We start from the raw sequence: 15,939 nt of genomic DNA on the forward strand, positions 1-15,939 counted from the left end.
CAACTGTTCATCCTTACCATCCTCCAACCCACACTATCTTGTCCTTGGTCAGCTTTCAAGGTACTACTGAGCGACTGAGCTAGGTCATCATTGTGAAACTGTGAAGGGTATCTATCTCCTTTTCATTTTCGGCTCAGCTGCATGTTTAATTCAATATAGTAGATTGGTGAGTTGTTAAGTACACAGTACAACCTTATTGCACATTGAAGGGTTCAGAGGGGGGGCAATGGCCTCCTCTGAGATTTTGAAAAGATGTGATTCAACAGTCTGTAAGTTAGGGGATGCCTAGCAAATTGTTTGTAAAGGAAACAGGATTTTTCCGGATATTTGCCATCGCTCAGTGAAACAAGAAATCAGTAACACTACATTTCGAGATCTACAATCTCGAATTGAAGAGATCAGATTGCAGATCTCGAAACGTAGTGTTACTGATTTCTTGTTTCACTGAACGATGGCAAATGTCCGGAAAAATCCTGTTTCCTTCTCAATCCTTCCATCGTCAAAAATAACCTTCAAACAAAAAATTGTTTGTAGATTGATTACACTTTTCCCCTCACTTGTGATACTTAAAGTTCAATTCAAATGGAAAGGCTTATATTTGAGTCTAAAACCTCAGTTTTCAAATCTCTACAACTACAGCATATATTTTCTATTGGCCAAGTACATATTTCAGCTACTGTTACCATGTGACAGCATTCAGAATGACATGAGAACTTTCGCTGATACTGGAGCAATAAGGAAGGCTAAGAGTAGAAACTCCATTTCAAAGGTTCACAATGATTAATGAATTTATTTTCATTCTTCAGAATCTTTTGCTTCATAAACAGTAAACTGAACACTCATTATTTAGAAGGCTATTAGTTTCTTCTGAGAAAATCTTACAAAAAAGTAACACATTTTAGAAAATAGTCTTCAAAAACTAATTTAAAATACCATTTAATGTTGAAATAAAATAATACCTATTGTAAAATAAATTAAGTTGAAAACATCAACTTACCTTGAATGCTTCAAGGATGTCTACCCAGTACTGCCTATCTTCAGGACTATCAGCACGGAGATACCAGACACAATCATTGACACAAACATCAAATCTGCATTCATCAAATTCATGGCCCTGAAAAAACATTACTATTACAATAATTAAACAAGCATGTTACATATCATGTGGTTGGATATATCTTAGAAGTAATCAGACATTCTTGTATAGCTTCAATTATAAATAAATTTGATGTGGTTAGCTTAGGTATTTAATTGTAATTTCTTGTATAGTACTTTAAAAGTAAATTTTTAAATACAGTCAAACCTTGTTAGTACGAACCTCGATAAAACAAATTCCTCAATAAGATGAATTTTTTCATATCCCTTTGAAACTTTGAACACTTAATGTTAAAAACATCTCTATGCAACATAGTAATTAGATAAAAAGCTCCATAAGATGGATTTTTTTGTGATTTAGGCTAAGACTATGATTAACCTCTACACAACAAATAATCTTAGCACAGAATCTCTACAAGACGAATGTGGCTCTATAGGATGAATATCTTATGCTTTCTTGCTATGAATATCTATAGTACATAGTTCCTAAAACAAATATTGACTTAAACGCGTGTCTCGACATGAAATCGCAGCTGATGAACCCACCCATCCCTCTTCAGGACTGGAGCAAAGATAACAAAAAGTACCGGGGGCCAAGAAATGGAGTTTGAAGGATTTGTTGACTTCCAAGAATATAAAAAAATGCCGTACAAAATGAATCAAAATATCAATGAGAGAAACCCTCTAAAATATAGGGCTCTTGAAGATTTGTAAGCTTTGGACCCAAGTTATGAAAGAGAACCAAGATATTTGGTAGTGTATAATATATATATATATATATATATATATATATATATATATATATATATATATATAAGTTCAGATTATTTCTATATTCAACAATCTATTCATATAAAAATGTAAACGGTAAAAAAGGAATTTTTATGAGCTAATCAAATTAAGTATTAGTGTTATTTATGATTTGATCATCCCATCCAAGGAGAGCTAGGGTCAAAAGCAGTGAGAGAGATGAGACACCAGAATAATAATATTAGTCTGTTATCTCCCCCTCCCCCCTCAGCAGTGTTCTGAGCCCATTTGTCAATATGGACTTGAACCAAATACATATTGATGGACCCAACTAAAAATAGATTCTTACCATTCAACATCCAATGAATGTTGGTTGATACGTATAAATTACAAAGGTTATCCATGTATCAATGTCCAGACTACTTGTAACATCATAGAGAAATGTGCAAGCATCAGTTTTGAGTGTTTCAAGTGTTTGTATCTCTACTTGGTGGCATGGCCTCAAATTAGTTGTTTTGACTTATTATTTATTGCTCCCAAAAGCTAGAGATAAAATACATTGAATTGAAATTTAATTTGAAATGTATCATCCGTTATTCTACACTGTTTAAGATAATAATCCATTTTCAAAGTACTGAAGAACTTTTTCTCCAGTTCAACTCATTTCATGCAACTGTTTTTTTTAATGTTCCTTCATTACACTTTTGACATATACTTTTGAACATCATGTTCCTGTGAAAGTTGATTAGGTAACTCAGAAGTTGACGTTTCTGACTGATTTCCATTACTCACAACTATTTCGCTAACTGTTATTTGCCAAAAGGAATTATAAATCTTACCCTTATCTCATAATAGCCCTTTACCTTATCTTCATTGCCTTGGAAACCAAATAACTTCAAAGATAAGACTTTTTTGAATCTAATATTAATAATTACAAGAAATCTAACTAGAATTTATTGCAGCACTAAATATTTCTCTGATTAATTCTTATTGGTTATCTTACACTTACTTTTAGTATTATAAAGTACTATAAATATTATAACTCTTTTATAATTATGTCTATATAAATTAAATCACTACAAATATTCTTGATGTACTGTTAGCATTTTAATTTTAATTTATTTTTATATTTTGTGTATATTATTTATTTACTTTTCAATTTATACTAAATCTTTATTTTTAACATCAATGACTTATTTTCAAGAAGTTAACTGTGTAAGCAATGTTTCAACGCAGTGTGAACTGAAAGACTTTGATGTTAGTAATGACACGGGTCGCCTGAGCCTAAGATCAAAGACAGTATCCTTTTTTTTATTAAATGTTATGTGTTTTTGCAGTTATAACTTGATCACAGCAAATATATATATATATATATAATAAATAATATATAAATTTTCTGCCCTTTCCTTATGAGAATGTTGATAACCCTGTTATCCTCCCCAAACAGAGAAGCCACGGATTCATCCCGGTCCATTCTAGATCGTTGGATTAATTGAGTATCCTAACCTAAATTCAAAACATTAATAATTTTGTTTAATAGTGGTTTGTCAGGGTGTCACAGCTTAAAAATTCTTTCCGGAAATAAAAGTTCATCATTTTTATAAAATGTTAAAAATACTTTTTTTAGCATAGCTGAAATAAAAAGTAGTGTTTACATTAGTTATGTTACCAAAAACAATCTAAAACTACTTTTAACAATTTTTTAAAATAATATAGAACTACTTTAATTTATAGAAAGAAATTTTAGGCGGTTACAAACAGGGTGACCAGACATCTGGCTTTTGGAGGACATGTCATCATTTTTAATGTTTGTCCTCCTGTCCTCCCGGTTTTAGAAAATTATGTAAAATGTCCGCCTTTTTAGCGAACTCTTAAATCTTAGAAAATAGTAGCATCACATTAAACAATTCTTCCGATTTTCGAAGTCTCAAGATAAGCCATGAAAAGTTACTTCAGTGCATATGTAATGTGATACATACAACAGATTGTAGACTGTTGTATGTTGAGTGGTGTCTATAGTGTCACTGACTCAATGTTGCTTCTTTTCACTCAGTTGCACTGGCGCTACTAACCCTTGATACTCTATTTATATATTATGAATGATAGGTCAATTTTGTTATAATATGTTATAAATGTTTATGTTATAGTGATAATTTCTGATATATGTATATTAGTATAGCTCACTAATAATGTAACTAATTAATGTATTAAATTAATTCCAATTATACCACAAAACCTTTTAATATAATTCTAATAATTTGCGTTGTAATCGGTTATAATTTTTAAAGAGAACAATTCTAACAATAATAATTAATTCAATCTTATGCTACATTCAAAATAATAGCCTCAAATAATACGTTTATCCATCAATATATACTTTAATAATATAAATTTCTTTAATCTTTTTTATTTATATGTCAAAACAAATCCAATTTGAGTGTTTTTTTATTTGCATTACAAAGAAAACAGTATTACTGTAATTGATAATATTCGTGTTTTTAATAATGTACAAATAAATGTTATAGCAAGGTTTGTAAGAATATTTAATACTGTCCTCCTTTTCACCGCAAAAGTCCTACAGGAATTTGCGTCTAGTCACCCTGGTTACAAACCATATATTACACATTAGTTATTACAGTCTTTTAATTTCATATTATATCTTTATTAGTCCATCGAACTAGGGAACCAGGAAGAATCAAAGTTCCTGGGAGGGAGATGATAACAACCTAAGGAAAGGTAGATTCAAGAGGAGAGGATATCAAGGTTGCCAACAGTCATGAAAGAATTTAAGCTGGAAGAATTTGTCTACCAACTGTATTTGAAAGCAATTTAAGTATTTTTCAGTACTTTTTCTATTTTTCGTCACTTTGATCACAGTTTCAACCTCCAGGGTGAAGTTTATTTATCGTTTCTACCTCCATTGAATTGAAAAAAATCTTTATTCATCAAAGTACATGTATTATGTATAAGAATGTTATCAAGTTATCTTGTTAAGGGTCAGGTTTTAAGAAAATATAAGAATATATATGGATATGTAATGTTGTAGGTAACATAATGTGTTTAACTTAGTACGTAAGTCCTAAATTTTATATACATATTTTATAGACATATACATATAGGGTCGGTCGGGGTAAAATGGGTACAAAAACATGCTCTTTTTTAACTTTAAGGCCTTTTAAAAAGTTTCTTGAAATAATTACAAAATAATTACAGGTTCCAGCTTATCATTGTGACCTCTTAGAATAGTTTAATATGTAATAAAAGTTAATAAACTATTTAGTATAAAAGTAATTATTTTTTTTATAGTATAACCTATTTTACCCCATGGTTTGGGGGAAAACGGGTATAGTAATGTTTTCATAGTAAAACACAATAATTACAAGTGCTGTACTTATTTTTACCCCAGTATTGTGTAAAGTAGGCACAGTAAAAAATAACTAATGAAATATTTTTGGTCACAAAAAATTTATTATTACTAAAAATATCAGTTTTAGACAAGTAAATTTATTTAAAAAATTAAAACATAGAAACAGTTCGTTGAGAGGGGCACTTCACACAAACTTGAAAAAATCTTCCATTATAATCTGGTACAGAAAAAACATTAGAAATTTGTCCTAAATCAACCCACTCAATGTCTTCTTTATCAGGAAAAATGTAACGCTCTCCTTCACCTTTGCATTTTGTCAAAAACTTTAACGGAATATCGCTCCTTGTTGCGAAGATCTTGTGCAGTAATTTGTCCCCTGTACTCCTTCACAACCGTGCCCACATTCACTTTGGTAGTTTATACCTACCCATGATCCTACAGTGGGTTCAGTAGGTTTTACGTTTTTAGGTAGGCTGCTTTCATCGTCACTTTCTGCCGTATCAAATAAGCGTTTTAGTAGCTCTAGGTTTTTTTTGCGGCTTTGCTTGGACCAATCCAGGCTCTTGTTTTATTGTTTTTCCTAAGGCTGTAATGGGTTTAGCGCCTATTAGTTTTACTTTTTATTTTTCTCTTTTTTCTGGCATCTTCTTCTTCTTTCAGTCTGTCCATTACTTCATTTTGTTGTCATTACTTCACCACAACTTCCTTGAACTCGTCGCCTTTTTGTCTTAGAATTTTTTCAATGCATCTTTTATACTTGATGACTGTTCAGGTGACCAATGTACTTAAAATTGCTTCTCTCAGTTTCTTCATTGGTGAAGGAGAAATTTTCAGGTAGGCCTGCTACAGAACTTGATGGGCCGGGTAAATCTTGTACAGGATTAGCTAACTTTAATCCAGTGGGTTCTGGTCGGCCAATGGGTGCCTCTGCGATGTCTTTGGGTGTTTCGATGGAGTTTTGCTTAGGTTGTGCTCCACTTTGTAAGTCCATTGGCCTAGTTGGTTGTACTGAAACAATCCTTTTTTCTAAAACAGACTTATTCACAGGATAGATCCCAGAGGCCCTTAAAAACCACCAATAATGTGCTCAGATTTGAATGAAGTCGATACCAGTAGTTTACTTAGAAGACTTGGAAAAAACAGCCTTGTCAACATTTTTAAGCCGCGATTCACGATACCAGTTCTTCAAAATTTCTCTCCACCACGCACTTTTCATAGGAGCAAATACCCCAACATCCAATGGCTGAAGTGCATGGGATGTATTTGGGGGCAAACACAGAAGAATAATGTCATTGTCTCTTGCCACTCGGGTTACGTTATAGGTCAAGTGACTTCCATGTCCGTCAAACAAGACAAGAACTGGTTTTTCAAGATTTTTTGTCTGATTTGCAAAATTAATGAGCCATTTCTCAAAAATGAAATCTTGCATCCAGCCAGACTGTGTGACTCCATAGAGTGCACCTGGCGGTCCTCCTTGAACCCAAGTACTTTGCAAATCTCCCTGTCCTTTAAAAACAACACAAGGTGGGTAGCGTTCACCGGATGCACTGGCTACAAAAAGAACACTGTATTGCAGTCTGCCAGCTCCTCCTGATCTTGAAATAGGACACTTTTGCACTTTTGCACTTTTAGGGACAAAGACCTTACCCTTAGTGGGATCTGTGCCTAGGCCAGTTTCGTCCAAGTTGAAAATACGTTCTGGGTGATTTTCTAACCCATTTTCCACAAGAACTTGCTCATAAATTTTAAAAAAACTCATCTACCACAAACTGAGACAGTCCTTCAGCCCTTGCTTTTTGTTAATATTTCGGGTTTCCGTTTTGATAGTTGATGTGCCCACCTTTTTTCAAACCTCTTAAAAAGTCATACCCTGGCATATCGTCCTTGAATGGCGTCTTTCTACCCACTGATTTTACATAGCTACACACCATATATTGCAAGTCTTTTCTATCTAGTGGATAACCACATTTTGCTGCATACAATAAAGCCTCCACAATATAGTTCTCCTCTTCTTTTGATAGCACTGTTGCCTTTTCCAGAACCAGGAGTTTTAGGAGGATTTTCACTCCACCGCCGAAGGGTTTCATAAGGAATGTTATATTTTCTTGCTGCAGCATATACTGAGCTTCCATTGTCAACTTCCTTTACTGCTTCCTTCAAAGAATCTTCATCATATTTTTGGGTTTTTTCTTTATGTATGTGCGTGGCATGATCTAAAACAAAAAAGTGAGGTTAGTTTTCAGTTTTTAAAATATTATACCTATTTACCCCATGTTAACAAATTATGAATAGCATAAAAACCTATTAAACTTTAAAACATTAAACAAGTTAAAAGTTAAAGTATATATGTGTAATGTATACATACCTGAATTTGAAACTTCTATTTGATTAGGTTAACTTTTAACAATGTCATCAGTTAGGTTGTCTTGGTTACACTGACTCCTGTGAACATATGTTTTTTTCATTTTAAGAAGCTACCAGCAGTTTAGCCAACTCACTTTCAGTATAATATCATATAAGATGATGTTATACATTTATGGTATTTTTTTCTGATCCAAAACATCAATAACTCAAGTTTTATAATATAAAATAATGTTTATATACCCGTTTCACCCCAGTATACCCATTTTACCACCCCCGACCGACCCTATATGCATATATATATATATGTGTGTGTGTGTGTGTGTGTGTGTGTGTGTGTGTGTGTGTGTGTGTATAAAATTATTGAGGACTTACCTACTAAGTTAAACACATTATGTTACCTTCAACATTACATATCCATATATATATATATATATATATATATATATATATATATATATATATGTCTTAAAGTTTCTTAAAAACCGACCTTTAACAAGATAACTTGATAACATTGTTGTGTGTATATATGTATATATATATAATATTTTTAAATCGAAATACAATGGTGTACGATGAATGTTTAATTTAATTTTTTTTATTTATTTAAAAGTTTTTGTTCCTTACTTACTTTTTATAAATTCTGATAATTTAATGAAAAATCTGCTTCCTTGATAGGTAGGTTTCTTTTCAAAAATTCTAAATTATGAAGATCAATACTTACAATATTCTACCTGTTTCTGGTATGATAAGTATGTAAGTTCCACAAAAATATCCATATGGGTGTTAAAAGTCATCATATTTTGTTTTTTAAAATTTTACTAAAAAGATCACTCTTAAAAGTTGTTTTTTCAAGACATTCCGCTTTTAATAATCTGTAATTAAGGACGTAAATTCCTGAGTTAATTTTTTGTACGGCATGGTCATTACACGTTTGTCTCAGCTTAAAAATTTCTTTGATAATAAATAAAAAAAAAATTTGTTGGTCGGTTTGAGTTATTGCAGAATGAAGAATAAAAATAATTGGATAATTTGTACTTCTGTTTTGTTTTGATAAGAAAGACATTAGTTTTATTAGGATTTAAAAGTAAATTATGTTTACAAAAAACTATATGTGTTGTTTAATTTAATAAGGACTTTATCTAAGTTTTGCTCATAAAAGAATCATCTACCAATAGGTTAGCATTTTCAGCATGTAAACTAAGACTGTTGCCTTGATTTTCAACTTCTTGTGATAAACCTATTATGTAGCAAATAAAAAATCTCAATAGACTCTTGAGGAACCCCACTCTTTAAAAAGCATAGGAAGAATACTGTTTATCAGTCTATTATTAATTAAGACATTTGAAAAACTTGTCTGTTTAAGAGGTAAGATTAAAAACTAATTTATTTTTTCGTACCAAAAGCACATGTTAATTCTAAAAATATTCCTACTGCAATTTCTTTATTATCAATAGTGTCAATGATACATTCGGTAAACTGAGACACATCACTAATGACTGATCTTTTCAGCTGAACTAGTGTTGATTTTCGTCTATTAAATAGTTATTTGCTAATTACCGGTTGTACATGGCTTTTCTTATTTTCTTGATATATTGAATAATGTCAATGGTTGATAATTGCTTAAATCATGCTGCTTTTCTTTTTACTATTTTGGAATTATTTTGTTTTATTTTGAAATTGTCCAGACATATACTTGATAAAAAACATTAGTTTATTACATGTTTTATAGATTTAACTCATTCATCACAAACATATTTTATGACTGTTATAGGAACATCATCACATCCATATGACAATTTGTTTTCAAAATACAAGACAATTCTTTTTAGTTCTTTGTCACTGAATGATCTACTATTGAAATTTATACTGTGATATTTTGGTGTACACAATTCAGAGGTATCAGAAATGTTGCAAGGGTCATTTAATTTAAGATCAACTGTGTCTGTAAAGAAGTTGTTAAATAGTTCAGTATCAAATCTGTCGCCATCTCACCATTGTTGTTCAGCTTAACCTTTTGACTATCAATCCTGAAACAAATTTGGGGGCCCTACGTGCTGCCCGCAGTAATCTCGATAGCCGTGCGGGGAGCACTATGGTGCTAAACAGTTTTCACAATAATGTTTCGTGATGAATAATCTCTCGCTTGAATACGATCTCTAGCAGAATAAATAAGAAACAATTTCTAGTAGTTTTTGTCGTTACCACTACATCGCAGTTGTTCTTTTACTTATTCCTTTCAGACCTAATCAACGGTATTCACGCCATATGACGGTATTCAATCAGTTGTTCCAAGTGATCAGCTGATTCTATTTCTGTTTGTAGTGAATACAGGTTGTAACCTCACTTTTACATTACAGATGCCCTGATTATAAATGTTTTGTTATGTTTACCGTGAATAAATAAACACGGCTGTTTGTGTAATTACTGATTACTGATAAATGGCGTGAGAAAGACTTAGACGAATTTTTGGCTAAGATGTTCCCCTGAGACTTACTGCTCGCTATTTTCCCGCCACTATCCGTGCTACAGATATGGACAAGCTGAAGATAGCATGCCATATGTACAGATAGACCAGCATCAGCTAGCAGGATGCCGATGGATGCCCGGACACGATGTGCTGGGATTGCAATGTTCCGCTTTGTGTGTCCGACTGTTTTTGCGCTTTTCACACCATCAAAGATTTCTGAGGAGATTTGTGTAATGTTACAAAGTTATACCTATTGTGTACCTTAGTATGTTTATGATAAAATACTGAATATTTTATTTTATTCTCATATTTTGTAAATATAATAACTGTGAATAATTAAATTAATTTCTGTATAAATACAACAACAACAAAACTTTAAAAACGTTTAATTGTGTGTTTTCATAACACATCTACTCCAGTAAATCCAATTCACCTAAAAAAAACAAAATCGAAAATTAAAGAATACTCACTTTTTAGGACACTCTTCTTAAGAAAAAACCCACCATTCATAGAATTAATTAGATATACACTTCTAGATTTATTTCTGAATTAATAATATTCCAGGTGGATTTACATCATTCATTAGAACTGCTTTATTTAGTGCCGCCCTCCAGATAATAGCAAAGTACTTTTTTATCTATCTCTTTTCAATAGACATTTAATTAAATCTATAATTCTTTCTGGTGAGTCTTTCTGGTGCTACAGATCATCTGAAGTCCGTTTAGAGTTACAGCTCCTATCTCTTATTGTAACTTTAGGGAAACAAAGTTGAAAATATTAGCATATCCTTTCAACTTATTGCATTGTAGATATTCATCCATATTTCCTTTCTTAATGTATTTTTAAATATAAATTTGTTTTAGTAAATGTTCTACATCCTTTGGTTATGGGCTACTTATTGAGTACTAAAATTGTTAGGCACGCCAATTAACAATTTATTATGATTGAATATTTGTGCACTATAAATGCTACCTTGACATTGTTTAGACTTAAAATAGTAATAACATTTTCTGGAGCTGAACTACTGGACTCTGGGTATTTGGGTACGAAACATCTCAAGTATCTCATACCGTAGCACCTCAGAGTTTAGGGTAAAACTAATTACATGGCTGGAAGAAAGTCCACTATATTCTATTAAGGAATATTTTGAGACAGACCTTGGAAGAATTGTTGCCAAGCTACCAAAACAGCAAGTAACAAAATATGTAAATTTCAATAGTATTGTATAGATTTCATATTGCAATGTAATCAATTTGGCGCTGCCGGTTAGTGACAAAGTGGAAAGTAACAATGTACCATATGCCTTTAAAGTGTCACTTAAGCATTTTTTATCATTAAAAGTTTTCTAATATATTAAAATTGATGTCACATAGACTATTATAATTAAATTTTTAAACCTATTTCTAGTATTTCCAATATTTTACAATTTTGTTCTAAAAATATTTTTACATTTAGGATATTGGTAAATAAAAATTCCACCTAGTAAATAATCATTTTCTTCAAATTTAAATTCAATCAAACAGCCTTCCAATTCTTCATCCATTAGGCTTAAATATGTTTCTATTGAGGTATTTTAACAACTACACATTTAAGATTTAGAGAGGGCCACAAAACCACCATGTACTGTACAAGAGCGACAATAAAAGTTATTTAGGCTATCATATAAATTTAATTTTGAAATTTCAGAGCTTTTCATTTTGTGCTCATACATGACAATTGCATCTGGTGCTAATCAGTCCAGTGTTATTTGTAAGCTACCTATTGGTGACTGTAGGTTTTGTATATTAATATGAAATATAGATAACTTTTTCTGAACAATCGTTTGGTGTGAGGTAGCCCTGACTACTCTATTTATATTTCTGTTTATTTTACATGAGAACTTACCTCCAAAACATTTTTTTAATAGTTGATCATTATATTTTACAAAATCTAGCTCACAAGTTAAAACACTACTGGTGAAGATTATTCATAGTTTTTCCTTTGTTATTTCAGTTATGTATGCTATTGTGCCTTCTTTGGGCATCTGGACATTGGTTTTCCTGATGAGTTAAATTTAGTTGTATAGTCATTTACAGAAATAATCGTTATTTTCCATTGTGGTGATAGTGAGTTGTTCTTCTGCATACTCAATATGATAGTTAATGTCACAAGGGTACTTTACACTACTTGTTATTGTGTCACAACAGAGAGACAAGGCGTATTGTTTTCTTTTACTTTGTAATGTGAATTTAAATTCTTTGTGTACTTCTTTGCAGACCATTGTCCTGCTACGTAGAATAATATGGTTAGGTGAGTTTGTAATATTTTTATTTCTCAGGCATTACAGATTAAGGGTAGGGTACGATAAGTAGACCCGGTTTTTTATATCGAAGAATGTAATCATTGATACCTAATATTCATATCTCAAATCTTAGACTATCAATTAATATAAAGTATCTATAGTTCTCAATAACAATCATATGTTTTGAATTAAAATATGAATCTCATATTCACAGTGATCAAACAAATTATTATAACCAAAATTAGGAAAACTGAAGACGACCATATTTGCTCCTCTCACAGTTGCAATTGTTTCTTTCCCACAAATATCACATATAATGGGTTTTTTCGCACGAGTCCAATATGTTGAAGTCATGAAAAACATGTCTTATCATCTTTCAAAGCAATGTTGTGTAGTTTTCTAAAATTGACTGTCATTTTTAATAATCAAATGTTACTTATATAAAATTGAAATATTACATTAAGAGTATTTGAGTGTTTACAGTTTAAAACATTGATATAGATTATTTAATTAATCCTTAAAAATAATTAATCAGTTTCGATTGATTATCGATGGTTATGATTAAGTAATATCATTTGCCAATTTCGATATAAAAAACCGGGTCCCCGCTTATCATACCCTACCCCAGATTAATCTTTTGGAATTTTATATTTACTGATCAGAACTATCTAGAGGAACTATTCATTCAGCATAACCATCACGAAGCACCACCGAAGGCCAGAGCCATGGAAGTACTTATCTCATGCCAAGGGCACACTGTCAGCCCATTCAAGGCCTACTAGTTAGTTCCTGTTATGAGATTATTTTAACAATTAAAATAATCAGCCTTTCGAAAATTTAATTGTTTTTGTTATCTTTTAGTTTAGACTACTTTTAAAGCATTTTCTTCTTGAAAACATGTCAAATATTATGAAGTGTAAACATTATGTAATATTGTTGGAAATTATAAAATTATTAGAAATTATAAGGTCGAGGTGGCAAATCACGAATTTGACGTTATCAATGTATTCTGCTCATCCTCCTGAACAAAAAATATATATGGTTTTAGGGGGTGAAAATGATAAATAACATGATTTTAGAGGGTATATACAAAATAGTTCAGTTCTTAATTTTTTAATGTTCTGTTTTTGTGCTGTGTCTGGATATCTGTACGTAAATATTATCTGCAGGTGGGACTGATAGCGTATCTGTTACCTGAGCGCTCTGGGGCAGAAGTCAGAGATAACGTGTACTGTAGCTTGGATCGAGTGAGTGCGTGACAATCATGAATCAACCATCCACTAGTTCAACCAATCGTAGTGAATTGGTGTGTCGGAGTGTTTTGTCTGGCATGTTAAGAGGTTACATTTCGACCCAAACGAGATTATTTAGTTTCTGTACATTCTGTGGAACACACTAATGGCAAGTGTTCTCTATTAATGTCCATTTATATACGTATTCATATTAGGGGTATTCATGATTTATTAAGTTTTTTTACACGGTATGTAATTGCCTTTCCATTACAATTAATTTATATTTCTGATCAGCCCCTCTAGAATTTGATATTTTACTGATAGGTACTATCTCGAGGGATGTTTTTCTTTCCTTGACATCAGCACGGGGCAGCACCACCGAAGCCCGTGCTGATGGCCAGAGGCACTCGTCTCAACTCGATAACAACTAATTAATTTGTAGCTTGAAATTTAAGAAAAACATTGTTCATTTGGATCAAAATTCTGCTCATTTCAGTATTATTTTCATTTACGTTTGCAAAGATGGCGCCGCATCCGATGGTGTCATCACGAGGTTGAATCATGGTCATAAAAGGTCACGTGATGCCCGATGTGGATGTAGAACATGAAAATATTGCTCCGCGCTTGAAAAGTTGTTCCATTTTTTATGTTCTAGAACTTTGTTATTTCTCATTTCCACCCCGTCAAACCTTACATTGTTTTGTTCTGTAGGACGATTCCAATAAGTTAATAACGCGAAACTCCTATTTTGCCGCTCCGGCCGTTAATGTAACAATTACCATATTGTTATGTGAATTTGTATTATTTATACATCTAAAAGCTTTTGACCTCATAATTTCCAGATTTAGAAACCTACTAGACTCTGGCATAGGCTACCTCTGACTATGGATACATTTAATTGAGAACTTAGGTTTTATGATGAAAATATGCTGCCTAAATCAAAATATTTCAACTCTAAGGGTTAAAATGATAGACAATGTTCAAGAAACAACCTTAGGCCAATCTTACATGTCTGTTGCCATTTTATTTGTATGAACCATTATGCTAAGCAGACCACCACAAATAATCAAGCCTGTGCTATAGTAAATGTAAGGTAGCTTCCATTATTTGATATGTAATTTAGCTAGCCTATCCAGCTAGCCTATAGGTACTAATGTCAGTTTTGTTATTTATTTTCCTAGTTTAATTCAATATTGTTTTGTTACCATTCGTTAAGTAATGTATCTATTTGTTTCATATTTTGTTATTGTTGTGTAGTATTTATTAATCCTAGTCATATTCTTGTTACTGTTGTACTTATATATAAAACTAAAACACTAAGTTACTCTGTACTATTCTATTTGTATAATAAATGGTGTGTACCATTGAAATAAATAAATCCTGAATGCATACCTGTTATTCAAAAACTACTAGTACCTAGCAGAAATGACCTACTAACCTTGATTGTTGCTTTAAAAAGACTAATAGCACCTCTGCATCCAAAGCCAGTTTCTTGTTCTGATTTGTAATAGGAAAGTGTTCCATCCTTTAAAACAATAAACCTTCTTTGCCAGCCATGAATGTAATTTGTCCATTTACTGAGGACACCTTTCAGTTCATATTGATAACAGTTGTTTTCTGAATCATCTTCTTCATCACTCACATTATTGACATGCCCATCGGCCATATCCTAATCACAAGACACGAAGTTCCGAAACGAAATATTAATCACATACAAACGAAATTAACACAAAGCCAAAATAAACATCTAGCTCAAGATAATCATTAAGTTCTAATTAGATGTCAGATTAAAATACAAGGTACAGAGTGGGATACAATATTTTGTTTCATAATGAAAATAAAAGATTTAGAACAATCATAAACAAATAAACAAGTGAATAACAGAATCATGTGATCGATCTGTTTAAAATTTTCACAAATTTATAAGACCTTCACGTCCCACTTATAAGACAAACCACAATAACAGACAACACAACAGTTAATTGGAGTGTACGTAAAGCAGACTAAAATAATCTGGCCAATCACAATCACAAACGAGTTACGTGAATAAAGTAAAAGACCATAGAGTAAGAAAAGGAATGTATATGAGGACTTTGACTGTGTGCACTCAATGACGAGGAAGAAAATTATGAACACTTATACTAGAATACTTGTATACTGTATCTTAGATTAGACAAGCTGGCAAAATTACGTCATTAGACGTAAAATTAATAAATACTCGTTAAATAAAACTCTAAGTAAGATGACGGTACTATAGGAGAGTCAAGCCCCTTTCTCCATCTAAACAGCTAAAAGTTTTATTAAGGGAGACTAAATGATTAGGAGGCCAACCATTATTTTATTTTAGTTTCAAACGTAATTCTCTCCAGACATTAAACAGGCT

At 31.9% G+C, this 15,939-nt stretch overlaps 1 protein-coding gene across 1 annotated transcript in view; it reads right to left on the reverse strand.

Annotated features, from left to right (window-relative positions):
- LOC124354725 (ceramide transfer protein) overlaps nucleotides 1–15,536 on the reverse strand; it is a 44,949-nt gene extending 29,413 nt beyond the window's left edge. Inside the window, exons 1-2 of the mRNA XM_046805382.1 lie at nucleotides 14,995–15,536; nucleotides 998–1,114 (exon numbers count right to left, since the gene is read on the reverse strand). Of these exons, the coding sequence (XP_046661338.1) occupies nucleotides 998–1,114; nucleotides 14,995–15,222 (345 nt within the window). The 5' untranslated portion in view covers nucleotides 15,223–15,536. The remainder of the gene's footprint in view (nucleotides 1–997; nucleotides 1,115–14,994) is intronic.
- Between the last annotated feature and the right edge of the window lie 403 nt (nucleotides 15,537–15,939).

This window comes from Homalodisca vitripennis, chromosome 2, assembly GCF_021130785.1.
Source record: "Homalodisca vitripennis isolate AUS2020 chromosome 2, UT_GWSS_2.1, whole genome shotgun sequence".
Taxonomy (NCBI): Eukaryota; Metazoa; Arthropoda; class Insecta; order Hemiptera; family Cicadellidae; genus Homalodisca; species Homalodisca vitripennis.